Source organism: Terrapene carolina, unplaced genomic scaffold (genome assembly GCF_002925995.2).
Source record: "Terrapene carolina triunguis isolate 2854851 unplaced genomic scaffold, T_m_triunguis-2.0 Scaffold211, whole genome shotgun sequence".
Taxonomy (NCBI): Eukaryota; Metazoa; Chordata; order Testudines; family Emydidae; genus Terrapene; species Terrapene triunguis.
The window spans coordinates 1,214,868-1,230,672 of record NW_020664562.1 but is presented as its reverse complement, the minus strand read 5'-3'; the positions used below and the strand labels follow the sequence as shown (position 1 = coordinate 1,230,672).

The 15,805-nt window shown below is 50.8% G+C and overlaps 1 protein-coding gene across 1 annotated transcript in view; it reads right to left on the bottom strand.

Moving 5' to 3' along the window:
* Window positions 1-911: 911 nt before the first annotated feature.
* LOC113407337 (regulator of G-protein signaling protein-like) overlaps window positions 912-15,805 on the bottom strand; it is a 37,460-nt gene continuing 22,566 nt past the window's right edge. Inside the window, 11 exon segments of the mRNA XM_026655740.1 lie at window positions 912-948; window positions 1,259-1,322; window positions 3,214-3,309; window positions 6,909-7,021; window positions 7,204-7,328; window positions 8,056-8,194; window positions 9,893-10,073; window positions 11,072-11,201; window positions 11,747-11,843; window positions 13,502-13,619; window positions 14,756-14,949. Coding sequence (XP_026511525.1) covers window positions 912-948; window positions 1,259-1,322; window positions 3,214-3,309; window positions 6,909-7,021; window positions 7,204-7,328; window positions 8,056-8,194; window positions 9,893-10,073; window positions 11,072-11,201; window positions 11,747-11,843; window positions 13,502-13,619; window positions 14,756-14,949 — 1,294 coding nt within the window.

The following is a 15,805-nucleotide window of genomic DNA, read 5'->3' as shown; positions in this document are numbered from 1 at the left end:
TTACGGAAGTGCCTAGTAGCCCCAGTCATGGACCACAGCCCTAGGAGCTGGACAAACACAGAACAAACAGACAGCCCCAGCCCCAGCGAGCTTAGAATCTCAAGATGAGACAACAGATGGAGATGGACAGACAGGGAAGTACAAGGAAACAATAAGACAATATTGTCTAAATAGACTAGACAGCCCCAGGCTGGGGGAAGGGGTCTAACACACAAGCGGAGCGATCAGCGGGATGGCAGCAAACGTCATGTTCGTTCCACAACTATTTTGGGCCTGGGTGAGGGGTGGGTTTACTTAGGAGGGGATCAGCCAAATGGAAAGGGGGGTGAAGGGGACAGGGCAGGGGAGGAGAAGATAAGCGGGGCAGGTGTGGACTAAAGGTGAGGTGAAGATACTGTGAGGAGAGGGAGGGAGGGTTGGAGCAAACAGCCAGTCAGGGCCGGGAAAGTCAGAACCGGCTACAGTTTTGACTGCGATGTCTAGAGGTCCCTGCTTCGGCTGCTCCTGCCCCGCTGGCTGGAGTTTCTGGCTGGCTGCTCTCTGCTATTGTCCCCCAAGTGGAGGAGTGGGCAGGCACTGCCTGTCCTAGTGCCTAGGCCTATCTATCTACCTCCCGTGACCTTTCTTTCTTTTTTTGCTTCCACTTATTTCTTTATGGGGGAAGGGGCCAGTGATTAAAGAACATTATTGAAGGCAGAAGATGCCATCATTGTCCACAGCCAAGGACTATGAGAACAGGTGTTGTGCAATCCATAGGTCTGCCAAAGCACCTAATGCCTGAACTGCCACAACCCCTGATATTCTAGTCCAGACCTCCCACCACAGCCCTGCTAGTGCACCTCAGTCCTGACCTGCAGCACTGCCTCCGGGTGCAGAGTTGCTCTCACTCAAACCGTGAAAACAGGGATGGATTAGGATGGCTTTTTAGAAGCATCTTGAAGCTGTTGCCTGAAGGAAAAAGAGCAAGAACGTCAGGCAATGCCAATCCAAGATGGGCAGGGGACAGGAGGGCACCGACCCTGTACTATACAAATGCACTGGAATTGCAACAAAGCTGAGAAGCCAACAATCCCATCCACCCCTAGCTGGGGTTACTTTCCCCACTCTTCATTGTGCCTAGGGTAGGTTGTGGGGACAGGGAGTTGGCATGCCCACACAATTTGTACTCAGCCTAGGAAGCGAGTGATTTCCCATCTCATGCTGGGCACTCGTACCGGGTCTGGATGGAAGGAGATGAGGTTTCCCAGTCATTACCTACCCAATCTGTTGGGTCACGCAGATGCCAGATGGAGGCTTTTTCCAGTTGAGGCTTCCAGACGATGCTGAGACAAAACCCGAGAGAACTTTCCATCATGAATTGAAAATCATCCTGCAGGCCCCCTCCACACAAGCAACCAGCAACATTCTAACATCTAAGCCTCTTTTTTCCTGGGCAGATAGGAAGGTGAACTCAAGAGAAAGAGCATTCATAACTTCTCCTTGGGGTAAAGAGATCAGCAGGGGGACGTGATGCTCCCAAGGTGGCCTGGCAACATCTACGCAGGTGCAGGGCTGGATTAACTTTTTGTGGGCCCAGCGCCAAACATATTTGTGGGCCCCCATTGGGAAAATAGGGCATGTGCTGGGGGGTGGTCCGCAGAGCAGGGGCCGGTTGGGGGCAGTGAAGCGCAGCGGGAATGGCCCCACTCAGCCTAGCACAAGGGCACTGTTTACAAACCCACAACTGCTAGACGCACACTGGCCCGCCCAGTCCTGGCTGCCAGTGTGCCCCTTCCCCACTGCCCCCCTGCCCAGTGCCCTGCCCTTATGCCCAGCACCCCCTTACCCAGAGACTTCCCCCACAGATCCCTATGCCCGATGCCCCCGGACCCGCTATGCCCAGCACCCCCTGCCCAGAAACCCCTCCTGCTGACGTCCCACCACAACTGCACAGCACCCTGCACACCATACCCCCTGCCCAGCTCCCCCAACCACAGATCCCCCACTGTCCAGCACCCCCTTCACAGTCCTACCATCACAGCTGTACAGCACCCCCATTCCTGAGGGAATGCTGCATCAAATTCTGTGCATAATATTTTAAAATTCTGCAATTTTTTTTTTACAATAAATAAATGTGGAAGCTCCACCATGGCAGTGGGGAGCACAGGTCACTGGCTGCCTGGAGGTGGGAGAATAACCTGCAGTCTCCCCCGCCCCCCTGGGACAGGGACTTGGCAGCGAGGCTGAACCTGACCCTGACACAGCACAAGGGCCAGGCCTGCCACAGAAACACCCTGGGGCCCTGCCCCTTTTGCGCCAGGCACCACCAGATATGGGCAGCGAGGCTCAGCCTGGCAGCAGGATCCAAGTGCAGAGGGACTTAGTTTGGGAGGATCCAGATGGGGGTAAGAGGGTACTGTGGGGGGGGGTAAGAGGGTTCTGTGGGGGGCAGTCTGGGTGCAGGCAGCTCAGTGGGGGATCTGGATGCACAGAGAGGTTCCAGGTGCAGGGGCAATGGCAGTCTGCAGGGGGGACCAAGTGAAAGTGGTTGGAGCTCAGCGGGGGGAGGGGTCTGGGTGCAGGGAAGGTGGGGTTTATTTGGGTGGGGGTCCAGGTGTAGGTGGTTGGGGCTCAGTGTGGAGGGTGTCTGGGGGGGCTCATCGGGGGTGGTATGGATGCAGGGGAGGTGGGTGTTTGTCAGGGTGAGGGCTTGATGGGCCTGTTTAACAGAGGAGCCCCAGCTGCTGCCAAGGGGATCCGCATGTTGGATCCCTGCTTTCCCTATCCCCTTCTCCTCCCCATCCCATGCCCCTTCCCCACCACTCCATCTCCTCCCCATCCCACCCCCTTCATTTCCCACTGCCTCTTTCCCCTTGCCCCCGCTTCCCCTTCCCGCCGCCCAGTGAGTGCAGGGTGTGCCCGACCCCTGCTGCAGCCCCCAGCCAGGACATAGCTCAGGGGAAGGGGTGGAGTGGGGGTGGGCCTGGGGCAGAACAGGGGTGGGAAGAGGTGGGGTGGGGCAGCTTTCCTGGCTGGCTCAGCCGGCCGGGGAATCAGGCTGGCCGGGGCCCCTTCTGACTCTGGGCCAAGCACCATGTTGCCATGGTAAACCCAGTACTGTGCAGGTGGTGTCAAGAATAACTAGAGACAGGAGAGTCTGATTTCCCAGGCTCCTTCCTCATCACTAGGCACTCGGTTCCCAGGTCAGAGAGCCTCAGGGGCAAAGTTACTTACACTTTTGCTCTGTAGAAGAATCCACTTCCTCCCGAGGCTGAGGTAGCAGCAGCTGGATCCCCTTGAGTAGCGTGAACCTAATGATTGGATAGTCCTCTATTGAAAGAGGAGGCAAAACAATACACCACAGTAACTTCTCCAGAAATGGGATCCTCCTCTAATGCATCCAATAGATTCCCCCTTCCTCTGCTCTACCACCCAGCTGCTCCCACACAGATTCGCAGACTTCATCAGCTCCTTTCGTCTGGATTGGCAGACAGGGTTGAGGAGGGACTGGAGAGTGAGATTGGATTCCCCTCCCCATCCCATATTAAATGACTGGAATGTGACATAGACACGTATCCTTGGGCAAGAGGGGGAAGGAAGTGGCTCAGGGTAATCCAACAAGCATCTCATTTGATGTTGTTGTAGCCTGTTCTCCTTGAACATCAGGCACAGTCAATGAAACAAGATGAGAGGATGAATGAATAACAGAGGGAACCACCTCCTGCCCTAGGTTCTGCTGCAGCAGTGGTGAACAACAGGGGTAGGAGCTACTGACTATCCCATGCGTGGTACAGGTCTTGAAGGATAGGAGGTGGGGCCTTGTGTTTAGTCGGATGTTGTTCAAGGTGGTTTGTTTGGTTGTGTGAATGGAGGGTGGTACAAAGAGGAAGGTGGTACAAAGACACACAGCTTTACACACAGCCGCATGGTTTAACATATTGCCACACACGCCCAGCCACATCCATAGTCCAATATATACACACAGCCAGCCAGCTGGTGTATGTACAAGAACAGTGTGTTTGCTCTACAAATTGTAGGATGAAGCACTATCTTCAGCTTCATGTGGCAGATGTCATTTGAATTTCTCCCTCCCTGAATTAGCAATCTGAAGTTCAGAATTATATTTTTTTTTCAAGGTTTCCTAAAGAAGGTACTTCACCACATCCTCAAAGGCTACAATCCCAGCTGAGACATCGCTTTGAGCACCAGAAGCTGCCCAATCCTCTGCTGATGACAAAATAAGGCACAAGCGGAGCAACAGTGACACTATGTGGCCAGATGGAAGAAAAATTCAAGTCTCTTCCTTGGGAATTTCCCAGAAAGAGAGGCACCCAAGGGGAGTGGGGTTGGGAAGAGAGATGATATGCTGTGATACATTACTCTGCTCAGCTGCTTCTTTGCAGTGAATGTAATCCCAGAAATAAACTAAAGTTTATAAAGGTGCTTTTGTGTGATCAATATATATTTAGGATATTTTTCCTAGTAATTTTAGAGTTCTTTTTTAAAAAACTATTTAACCCATCCTGTCAGTAACCTCCTTAGGTAAAGCTTTTACTTTAGGGTGTGATCATGATCAGGAAGGTATCTTGACAAAAGTCAGCAGAAACAGTTCAGTTTGCAAGTCGAAACAAGATTTTTCTGACTGCCTAAAATACACTTTTATCCTGGGTTTGGAAATCCAGCTGGGTATTTTCCCCTCCTCATACAATGACACCAACAATACAGATTCTGCCATCGGAGATTGGCTGGCAAGTGTGTGGATGACATGAAGCAGAAGTGAATCTGCTTTGCTCTCCCACCACTATCTCAGCTTTGCAGTGCGGACACTGGTAACAACTACAGATGGTTCTTCTCATTTAATGGGCAGCTCTAGAAACTGACACAAACACAGCGAGTAGCTATAACACAGAGGTCAGAGTGATTTATGTGTCGTCCTCTGCCAGATCTAGTGAGGATGTTAGTCTGTTAAAGGCCCTAGCTACAGAGTTTGGATTCTGCTAGGGGCCCCAGTCCTGCAAGGAGTTTTGTGCAGGCACAGGGGTTTGCCCAATTGGCACTCCTTGCCGGATTATGGCCAGGATGGGACGGAACAAAATGCCATTTCAATGTATTCCATTTGCTGTCCTGTCCAGTCCAGAGCAACACTTGAATACTGGGATAATGATTGGTCACATCTGAAAGCATCATGGTTTTTAACACGAACTCTGGTGCCTGGGAGTGGACAGCATGGAACAGAAATAGTTAATGACTGTAATAATTTGCATGTACTGCATATAACTCTCTCCATAAAGCTTTTTATGAAGATTTGTTTACCCTCCCAAACAGCCCTGTCAGGTAGATACCCTAAGTCTTTTTATGTGCAATTGAAATTTTGACTGATGTCTGGCTGAGAATAATCATGTGATGAATCAAATTTTGTCTGCCTCCTCGGGAGGTCAATAATCCTGATTTTGGGACTAGAGCCATGATGTATTGAGGAGCTGGTCTCAGAAGCCCCCTGATAAACATTCCACAAACAAATAAGGAAGAGAGGTTGGCATGGTTACACATAGTAACTTCCACTTTGAGTGAAAATAAGATTTATTGTTCCTTGGGATAAATATTGAGCTCTGTTTGGCCTGGATCAATACATCTTGATATGCATCTCAACAGACATCAATGGGCTTGATTCAACACTCAGATCAATAAAGCCACATAAAACTGCTATAACAAAATAGAGAATCAAGGCTCCAGATCTTCATTTTATATGCAGGGAAACTGAGGCACGGCAGTTGCATGACTTGACCAAGGTCATTCAATGATGGAGTAGAGAGAATAGAACCCTAGACTCCTGACTCTCCGTTTTCTATTCTAACTATTAAAGAAAATAAAACAAACTCTCTCTTTTCATAAAAAAATGATTATTTTGATTAAAAGTGGTAAGTCAATTAGAAAATTGCCACATGAATATTCAGTGAGGAATCCAAGGTGTCAGAGGGAGTGACAACCACTTCAGTGCTAATGTCTTAGTATCATTTCATAGTTTGGTTCTTAAATGAGCTGGTACTAAGTGCCAGGCTGAGGAGTGAAAATTGTCCCTGATCCCTAGGACAAAGTATTCTATACCAGTCACTCCACTTCACATCTGAACTCTAGTGAGTATCACCCCCAAGCCCTGACTGCAGCTTCTCTGCATTGTAAGTGCTCAGTTCAGCCCTGGTGTAAAGCCACTGATGTCAGCGAAGTTACATGAGAGATGAATCACTCCTCAATCTGCTTTCATCTCCGAACTTGGCTGGGAGCAAATTCGCAAACCAGAATGACTTTAGTTTAATTTCTGTTTTGAAGGGTTGAATATTTTTTTGGGACGTGGTATAAGGAATCTAGTGTGTTTATCGTGGAGAAAGTGCAATTGATGGATATGACCCTGATTTGACTTTCTGTATTCAGTAGCAGATGTACAGTTATGGGACTTACCACGGAGGGGTTTTCATGTGCTATCTAGGAGGGAATGAAGGGAGAGGCTCTAGCTGTTTTGAGACCATCATGCTGATTGAAAATGATCTCCAACATAGGAAGATAGGAATTGCCAGATCAATATTAATCCATCAATTCTTGTCTTCTGCTTCAGTTACAGTATCTGTATCATTATCTGATGTTTCACAAAAAAACCTCCCCTAGACAATTGTGCAGCACTTTACCTGGAGGAAGATTCCTTCCTGACCTGATCCAGTTTACACCATGAAGCATGACAGCTGCCTGATCTATGCAAATGCTCACCAAATAAAGGTATTTTAATATCAAATTTTGCCTCTCATACAGAACCACTGGGGAGCCGCTACCTGAGGCATTAGAGGATGGGCAAGGCTGAGAGGAGTAACGTGCAGCATACGTGACACGGCGAACACATCAGAGAAAGAGAGGATGAGGAAGAGGCAGTCTCAGCTTACCCCCACTGAAGATACTGGATGTTCTAGGCGATGCCTTAGCAGGGAGCGGAGAGAGTTTTTTTTTTATCTTCGGGTACCTGCGGAAGGATTCCATTGCCTTCCAGTTACAGTATCTGTAGGGGAAATGCTAAGGTCAAGGACAGACAGCAAATCAAGTCTAACACATTTGAGGAATACAGCTAGCAATAATGTTCCTTTTGGACTTACATGTTCTTTGGAAGGAAGGAAGGCGAGAAAGCGCCCGACACCCACCTCTGCACCCCCCTCGCCCAGTCCAAAAGAGAGGGATTTTTACCTTTTCCAGAAGTGTATCAGAACCGGGAAGACGTTCAGCAAGGCCACATGATAGAGGCTGCGATCCAGGACTCCTTTGGAAACTAAATTCCGGATTAAATCTTTCTGGCCCTCAGAAATGTTCACCTGGCCACAGAACAGAGACCACTTCACAAATGGGGCGTAAGGCACAGGTGGCATCCCTACTGAATCCCAGAGAGAAACACCCCTAGTAACTCCCCCCGCCCTCACACCTTCCAGGATTCTGCATTCCACTTATAGAGCCCTGGTCACAGTTCAGAGCTCTCCAAGCAGGGTCTCGGTTTATTTCCTGGCTAACTAGCCAAAATCCAAAGGAATCCCCTTTCTGCCCCTTCCCTCACCATGCTTTTAAAAGGGATTTAAAAAGAAATGTGGTTAAAACAGCAGTGTGCCATGGGGAGGTGCAGCGTAACGGGGAGGGAGAGTATGAGTGATCTCTAGTGAATACAGACCAAAAGGCTCTTCTCTATTGACCGTAAAGCCAGCCACTGTGTCTCAGCCCTGACCAGAGGGGCCCATGTCTACATGGTCGTTCGGTCGCCATGCCCACTCACTCACTCTCTCTGGATTACCAGTTAGCATCAGTTCTGAGAGTGGTTTTGGTGATCATGGACACTCTCCATTAGGACCTGGATTGAAGCTAATAACTTACTTCGCACAATGTCAAAGTCATCAGAATTGCAGTATGTTCAGCCGGAGCAGATTGAAACCTGGGTCCCATTATTAATTCCCTGAGCCAGACACCCCCCAGTCCATAAGGCTCTCAGGTGATGATTTGCAAGCCCCAGGCCTCCCTGGTAGTGAGCGTGCAGGGCGTGTTACAGCCTCCTACCCGCAGTTTAGGAGCGACTTCGGAGTTCAGGAAGAGTTTGGTGATTGTAGCCACTTTGGTCTTAAGAAAGGTGACGTCCCTCTCGGTGTACAACCCGCAGGCTGCGAGCACTGCGGCCGAATCAGCCAGGTGACAAAACCTGCCAGGACAAATGGAAGGGGACATCTAAGAGAGAAGCTGTGGGTGTGGCTGTCTCCTCAGACTCTGATACAACATGTGGCTTTTAGCTGAGATTTTCTAAGCCACTTAGGGGATTTTGATGCCCACTTCCCACTAACATTCACCCCCTGCCCTGTGGCACATGTCTTCCTCCAAAGAGGGTGTGATAGGGTGTATATGCCACACTGGTATAGAAAGGGCTAACTGGAGCCATAGAGCAATGAATGCATCCAGTTGCACCTGGAGGATGGGCCAGGTCCAATTAAAGATGAAGCCTAGCTAGAGAGGCCTGTGGGCCAATGGCAGGATTTCAGGGCAGTAGAGGAAAGAGGAAGCCCAGGGATGGAGATGGGGGAATAGGCCTTGGGGATCCTCTCCTGACACGAGAACCCTGGAACAGGCCAGGAGAGACATTGGGAAGACAGAGGGGTGGAGCAGTCCCTCCGAAGGGAGCTCTGACAAAGAGGAACACGACTTCCAGGGGGAGAAACTCGGGGAAGTATCGCTCACCACAAGAAATGGAAAGGACTCTGCAGAGCCCAGAAAGGGGCAGCGGGAAGTCCAAGGTAGGAAGCACTCAAATGAGGAGTCTGGGGGAGTGGACCTTGTCTGCTTCCACAGGGTCCCTGGATTGGAACCCAGAGAAGAGGGAGGGCCTGGGTTCCCCTCCTGGCCACTGAGGAAGGTGGCATGATACCTCCATACAAAGAGTAGGGACTCTGGGAAACCTGGAGACAAGGGGTGTAAAGATCACTGGGCCTAGAGTCAGGGCTGGAAACCTGATCTAAGGACATCAGGCTGGTGTTTGCAGGACTTTCTGCTACCCCGGAAGGGGTGGGACTGGACATGGCCTGGCCGGAGGGTTGAGTCACCGGAAGAGGCAGACCACCACTAGGCTGGAACAGCTGTCCTGCAGTGGGTGCCAGACCAGAGCCTGCTACACCACACCTGGCCAGCGGTGAGTCACTCTATGACAGAGGGGGGTGGAGGGTGGTGGATGGCATAAAGGATACTTTCATAGGGGCAACTACACCTCAGCAGAGGGATTGTCTTGTGCTTCCCACCCCTCCCATTGGCCATCATGACATCCCCGTGGCAGCTCCAGCAGGAAAATACCAAATGTCAAACCAGGAGCAGCAGCCAGTAGTGTGTAACTAGCCCGCTGTCTGCAGGCCACCAGCAGTGCACGGGTCACAGTTAGGGTAACGCAATGCAGACACAGGCAGCATGGCTTAACTTGTCCCACGCCTTAAACAACCTCCTGCCATGGAGACACACAGCTTGTGTCACCGCCATTCCTGTGCTGGCTGGGAGAGTGAAAGTGAGCGTCCTTCAGTGTTCTGTTACTGCTGCTCCCTGATCAGCCAACAGGTGTCGCTGCAGAGCACTCAGCAACAGGTACTCGTTCACACCAAGACTCCCTTCTGGCTGTGCAAAGGGGGCTTTTTTGTGTAAAGGAACAGGCCTTTGAGTCTTGTCTCTTTGCCCTGGGAGCAGAGTTCAGTACCTCCCAGCACCACATCACTGCAGTGTAAGCAACAGATCAGCTGAGTGCCCAGCAGACTAGCGTGCGGTGCTGCTCTGTCTGAGCTAGCCCATCAGGCCAGGGATTTTATCCCTACAAGACAGGAAGAATCCCAAGGTATTTGAAACAAACGGACAGGGCGGGCAGGCTTACTTCTCAATCTCCAGGTAAAAACTGAGGTCGTTGACCAGGAAGTTGATGGAAATGTGCCGCTGATTAAAGAGCCGGCGCTTCACCTGTATCACCTCCACATCCTCTCCCGTGCTGGCAGCCGGCACAGCCTGGCGGGGGCTAGCCATGGCAATGGTACTGCGCATGGAGCTACTGGGCAAGTCTGAGTGAGGACAAGGGAAGACCTGAGCAACTCATCTCCCTCAAGCTCCTGCGACCCAGATGTTGGGTAAATTGATAGAGAGACAGTACGTGCATGAGACAGGGAGGTGACAGGGCCAGCACTAATGGGATTGATCCACACCTCATTTCAATCCCACGTGTGTCTCTCTATCAATTTACCCAATCCCCCGACAATGCAATCCTGTACCCGGCCTAACCCCCACCTAAAGTGCTCTACTCTTCTGTCTACAGTTTGCTGCTGGTGTCTCTGGCCCTGTAATCCTCAACCTGTACACTTCCCCCAGTACACACAGGGCTCATCCAGAGCCCTTCTAGTTCACATTACTCTCTAATCCCCATACCCCTCCTGCCCCCCAGCGCTACCCTAAATCACAAGGAAAGAACTTACATTAGTGCTGCACCCTAAACCAGCACATGGAGGAAATGCTCACAGCTGAAGCCAGGTACTAAGTCACTGCACAGACTTACTGAACAGACAAGAAGCAGCTGGTGGGTGCTGTCTTCAGATGAGCTGAAAACGTAAGGCGTAGGCAGCTTCCAGGTGGGTTATGCAGTACAATTAGTGCTTTAAACAGTTAGGACCTGATTTTTCATTATAGTACCTAATGGGTGCCTAAATTAGGCTGCCCAGCTCCTCACATGGGTGCTCAAATAGCACGAGCTGCATAAAATGCCACTTTGAGTGGCCAACTGCAGAGCTGCCTGCCCAGGTTAGCAAATGGGATTTCCCCTTCTCCAGTGGCTAACTTCTTGCTGGGTTGGAGCAAATTCTTGCTATGGAGAGAACAACCCAGCTGCTTCACTCCCTCTGAGCCAGCTGGTATCCTGGCCTCTTATATGCCTCCAACAGAGAACTCTCGGGTAAGAAAATGACGGCAGGGGACAAGCTGCCAGGTTTCTGCTATTGCCTCCCCTAGAGTCTGCTCACCCCAGGCGGCAACAATGGTAGGCAGGAGAATGAGCAGGATCTGGACATACTTTCTTTTTGATTTACGAGCTCCCTCCGGAGAAAGTCCTCGAAGTCTTTGCGGGATTGCCGATTGTTCATCTCCCTCCGGAACATGCAGATGCTCCTGATGAAAGCCTGGAGCACGAACCACACTCTCTTCTGTGGGCAAAGAGCATGGAGGGTGTCAGCTTATGTACAGCACTTGGAGAGGAAGCAAGGCAGGGAACGGAGGCAGTAAGTAACGATGGGCCTGATGGGAATGCCTTCAAACTAATTATCCTGATTATTCCCTGGGGATCTGTGCCCAGGCAGACCTGCCACTCTGAATTAATGCACCAAAATGAATCCGCACATTATGTGGAATTACTGACCCCACTGAGCCACAGTCATTGCTTTTCAATGTCACTGGGCTTCAGTCAGATCCCTGGGGGACACTGCCATTAAATGAATTTCCTGACGAAAGTCAGTGGGGCTCTGCGTGGGCACAGGAGTCTGTTTGCACAGATGAGCTTACAGCCCAGGGGCTGTAGACATTAATGCTCTTGTTCTGGACAAAGACAGTTTGTTCTGCAGCCTTGCATGACCCCTCAGCCCACTGGCATCAACACATTCACAGAGAAAAGCATCCCCTCCCCACTCTCGGGCCTGCGCTCTGGGATCTAGCTGGGGTATCAGCAGGTGGAGTGCAGGCCATCCTTACTTACCAGCTTGTCCTTTATGAAGGATCCCCTTCCCTGCCTCGTGACCAAGTGAGTGTCAAAAATATCGCTCCCAGGGTACAAATCTTGGTACATCTTAAACCTGCCGGGATGGAAGAGTATTAGAGAAAGCAGAAAGAACAGGAGTACTTGTGGCACCTTAGAGACTAACAAATTTATTTGGGCATAAGCTTTCGTGGGCTAAAACCCACTTCATCGGATGCATGCAGTGGAAAATACAGTAGGAAGATATATATATACATATACACAGAGAACATGAAAAAATGGGTGTTGCCATACCAACTCTAACGAGAGTAATCAATTAAGGTGGACTATTATCAGCAGGAGAAAAAAAAAACTTTTGTAGTGATAATCAGGATGGCCCATTTCCAACAGCTGACAAGAAGGTGTGAGTAACAGTAGGGGAAAAAATTAGCCTGGGGAAATAGTTTTTACTTTGTGGAATGACCCATCCACTCCCAGTCTTTATTCAAGCCTAATTTAATGGGAGGAGACTGGCGTGAAGGCAGAGACAAGGAGGAGAGAGGTGGTGAGGGGAATGGAGGGCCTAGTCCCAGAATGCTGGATAACCCTGGATATCACTTCTATTGCTGCAGTGAAACCTGATGAGGAAGGTGAAACTGATCATCCTCTGATCCCCTCCTCACCAGCTTCTGCTGCTGCAGGGGGCCGTGCTATTCATGGGTAACCCCAGCAATGCAAGGACCAGATGAACCTGCCCCTTATAATATATCACAGACACACTAGTGTATGAAAAGTTATGAGCCACACCCTGCTGTCCTTATGCAGGTAAAACCCTCGTCAGCTCCAATGGGGGCTGTGCCAGAATATGGACTCAGCACTCTGGCCACCGCTTAGGTGTATCCTATTACGGAGTATGTGTGTGTATAACCTCCAGCAAGTTTAGCAACAATGCCATCGGCCTCTCAGGAAGTGTGATGGGGCATCCACCCCTCACAAGGCTGGAATAGGCTAAAGGGGGGCAATTAATCTTACAGGCTGCACCTGGAGGAGAGCCAGGGATGGATAACGCCTAGTGGAAGATGAAGCCCAGCTGAGCATGGGCAGGCTGGGCTTGAGTAAAACCAGGAAGCTGAGAGCAAGAGGGGGCTGCAGGGAGGGGCTCTGCAGTCACTCCCTACAGAGAAAGGGAGTTGGCAAGGGACAAGGAGTTCGAGGGGGAGCGTAAACCCTGGGATCCCGTCCTGGACTACAGACTCCGGTAAGAAGCTGAGAGGGGGGAATAGCCTCTGGGAGCAGAGGAAGCTTGGGCTGGTAAACCCAGAGATGGGCCAGGAGATAGAGAAGTGAATTAGGAAGGAGCCCAAGGAAACAACAACAGGGTCAGAGATTGAGTAGACTGTGGTTTCTAGGCATAGGGTCCCTGGGCTGGAACTCAGAGTAGTGGGCAGGCCTGGGTTCCCCTACCAGCCATTGGGGAAGTGGCACTGGACCTGGCCTTGGCCTTGGCCTGAAAGACTGACTGACATGGCATATGGACAGCTTGTACAGTGGGACTTTAAGACTCCAGAAGGGGAGGACCAAATAGTGACCTGGCTGTAAGGCCGAGTCACAAAGAGGAAGCACCCCAAGTCCCAGAGAGATAGAGAGGCCATGGTGCAGGCAACTGCGGGAAAGGGACACCAGACCAGGTGAGAGAGAATCCCCAGACCCAGCCACAAGGAGGCACCCCAGTGGTGAGTGTACCCCGTTAAAGTGAAATAAGCCAGGACTACTCACCATTTCTCTTCCATTGCTTTCAGGACAAAGCTCTGTGCTGTGAATAGCATGGAGCTGGTGACCAGGCCAGCTTTGGGTATATCTCTGATGATGGAAGCTTGGCATTGCAGCAGTTCCTCTAGAAAAGACACACAGTCACCTCCTCTCTTCTGCACCAGACATTCTATCATTGTAAGGACCTACTGAGCCATCCATGAATCTCCATCCCTCATGTTCACCAGGTCCAGGACCTTCATCACAATCACTACCCCCTCGACCACATTTGCCCAATACATTTTTCCTCCTTCCTTGGCATTTTCCCCTTTTATAACATCACTTTTTAACCCAAGAAGAAGTCTGCAGGCCACGTAAATACCAAGGCACCTCACACACTTTGAAAGTGACACTACTGAGCTCAAAACATCTAAAGAAGACAGTAGGGAAGAATATTTCCCTCCACTGCTAGAATCACAGGGTGAAATTCTATGCAGGAGGTCAAATTAGCTGATCATAGTGGTCTCTTCTAGAAATCTGTGTGGCAGTAAGAGCAGGAACCTCAGGAAACAGTGAGATGAAAATTAGAGTTCTTGAAGAGCAGATGCCCCACGGGTTTGGGCAGTGAGAGCTGGCAAGGCCCTGTGCACTCTGCTGCAAGCTGGATCTAAATCTTGCTGCAAGGTCCCTAGATTTGGCAGCACTATGGCACAGCAGACTGGAAATGCCAAATGAAAGGCCAGACCCTCTGCCTCCACTAAAGCCCCGTTGTGGTGCTGGAGTGATACAACGGCATCTTAAGCCAGCTCTAGGCAGGGCAGCTGAGGATGCTCCCAGTGGTCCAGAATCCTCGCCAATTTGTGTACAGTTGTATCGGGGAGAGTAGCAGTTCCTCCAGAGCCCTGCTGTGTGCCCACGTACTCCCCATGCTGCAGTAAGTGGACAATGCGCCGGCTTCCCCTTCCCTACCAATGCACCAAACAGTTGAGGTGGTACAGGGGGTTGTCCTACTTTGCTGCGGGTGTGGCCCAGCAACAAATTATTATTTCCCTCCCACTCTGGAGCAATTGGGAAGTGGAGAGTGAGTTGTACCCCACAGGGGTATCTGCGGCACAATGTATGCCCGGGCCACTCCTGGGGTGGTGAGCTTAGGCACTGCCCTTTGCACAGAGAAATCATTCTAGGCTGGGGCATCCCTTTCCCTTGTAACCTTAGTGGGTGGCCTGGATCATGTTTGCCTTCCTGGGTAGCTCAGCTCTGTGGAGTAGGGAGTCTGCATACCAGCAGGCACTTTGTTGTGGAAGAAATTCTTGAGGATACTGTTGATCAAAGCTCTCTGAGCTTTGGGGTTGGACTCGGTGTTGAGCTTCTCCACTGCCTGCCAGAAGAGCAGTGGGGCTTCGGCGTTATGTTGTTTGAGGAATTGCCTGAAAAACTCCAGGTGGACGGGATTGTGCAGCACTTCCATGAGATACCTGGTGGGGAGGAGGCACTGGGTGAGAAGGCAGCACCATGGCAGGGCACTGTGCCCTGATCAAGAGCTGGAGCCCTGCGCCCGCATCTCCATTGGCATGGGGAGTTTTTGTCAGACTCCCAGTGATGGTGAGAGGGTAGAAAGCTTGGGGACCTCCGCGCAGGGGACCTGATGAAGGCACTGGCAGAGTACGTCTTCTCCGTAACAAGGGAAAACAAATGTGTGCCTCCTCCCCAGCTACTGATTCATTGAGAACCATGGGACCAGATGAACCCACTCATGGCTCAACAGCATTGGTGGAATTTACCAGACCTGGCTGCCACCAAAGGGAGCAACTGAGCCAAATACTGACCTGGGTTACACCAGTGTAAATCCTGAAGCCAGTGGAGTCATTCTGGATTTACGCTGGTGTACCAGACAGCAGAATCTGACCTAATGGCTCTGCATCTGCCATGCTTAACAGAAGATCCCAACCAGAGAACTAAAGTGGGAGCAAGGTTAATTTCACTAGAGTTCAGCTGTGCACTTGAAGGCATCTGCCCTGGCTGCCTTGGAACCCACAAGTGATCAGCAGCACCCAGGCCATATACTGCTTTGTGCTGAAGGAGAATCAGCTCAGCAGGGAATCAAACTAGACAGGCACAAGAAATAAATGAATGAGGAGAGGAGGAAGCCTTATTAATGATGCTCAACAGCTCCACCTGCTGGGTAACTAGGAGTGATTCAGCCCTCCAGGATGAAGCGGATGTTTCCTGTACAAGTAGATGAGATGTGAGATTGCATATGAGGGTACGTGGCGGGGGGGAGGAAGATCAGGGCCGGCTCCAGGCACCAGCTTGTCAAGCAGGTGCTTGGGG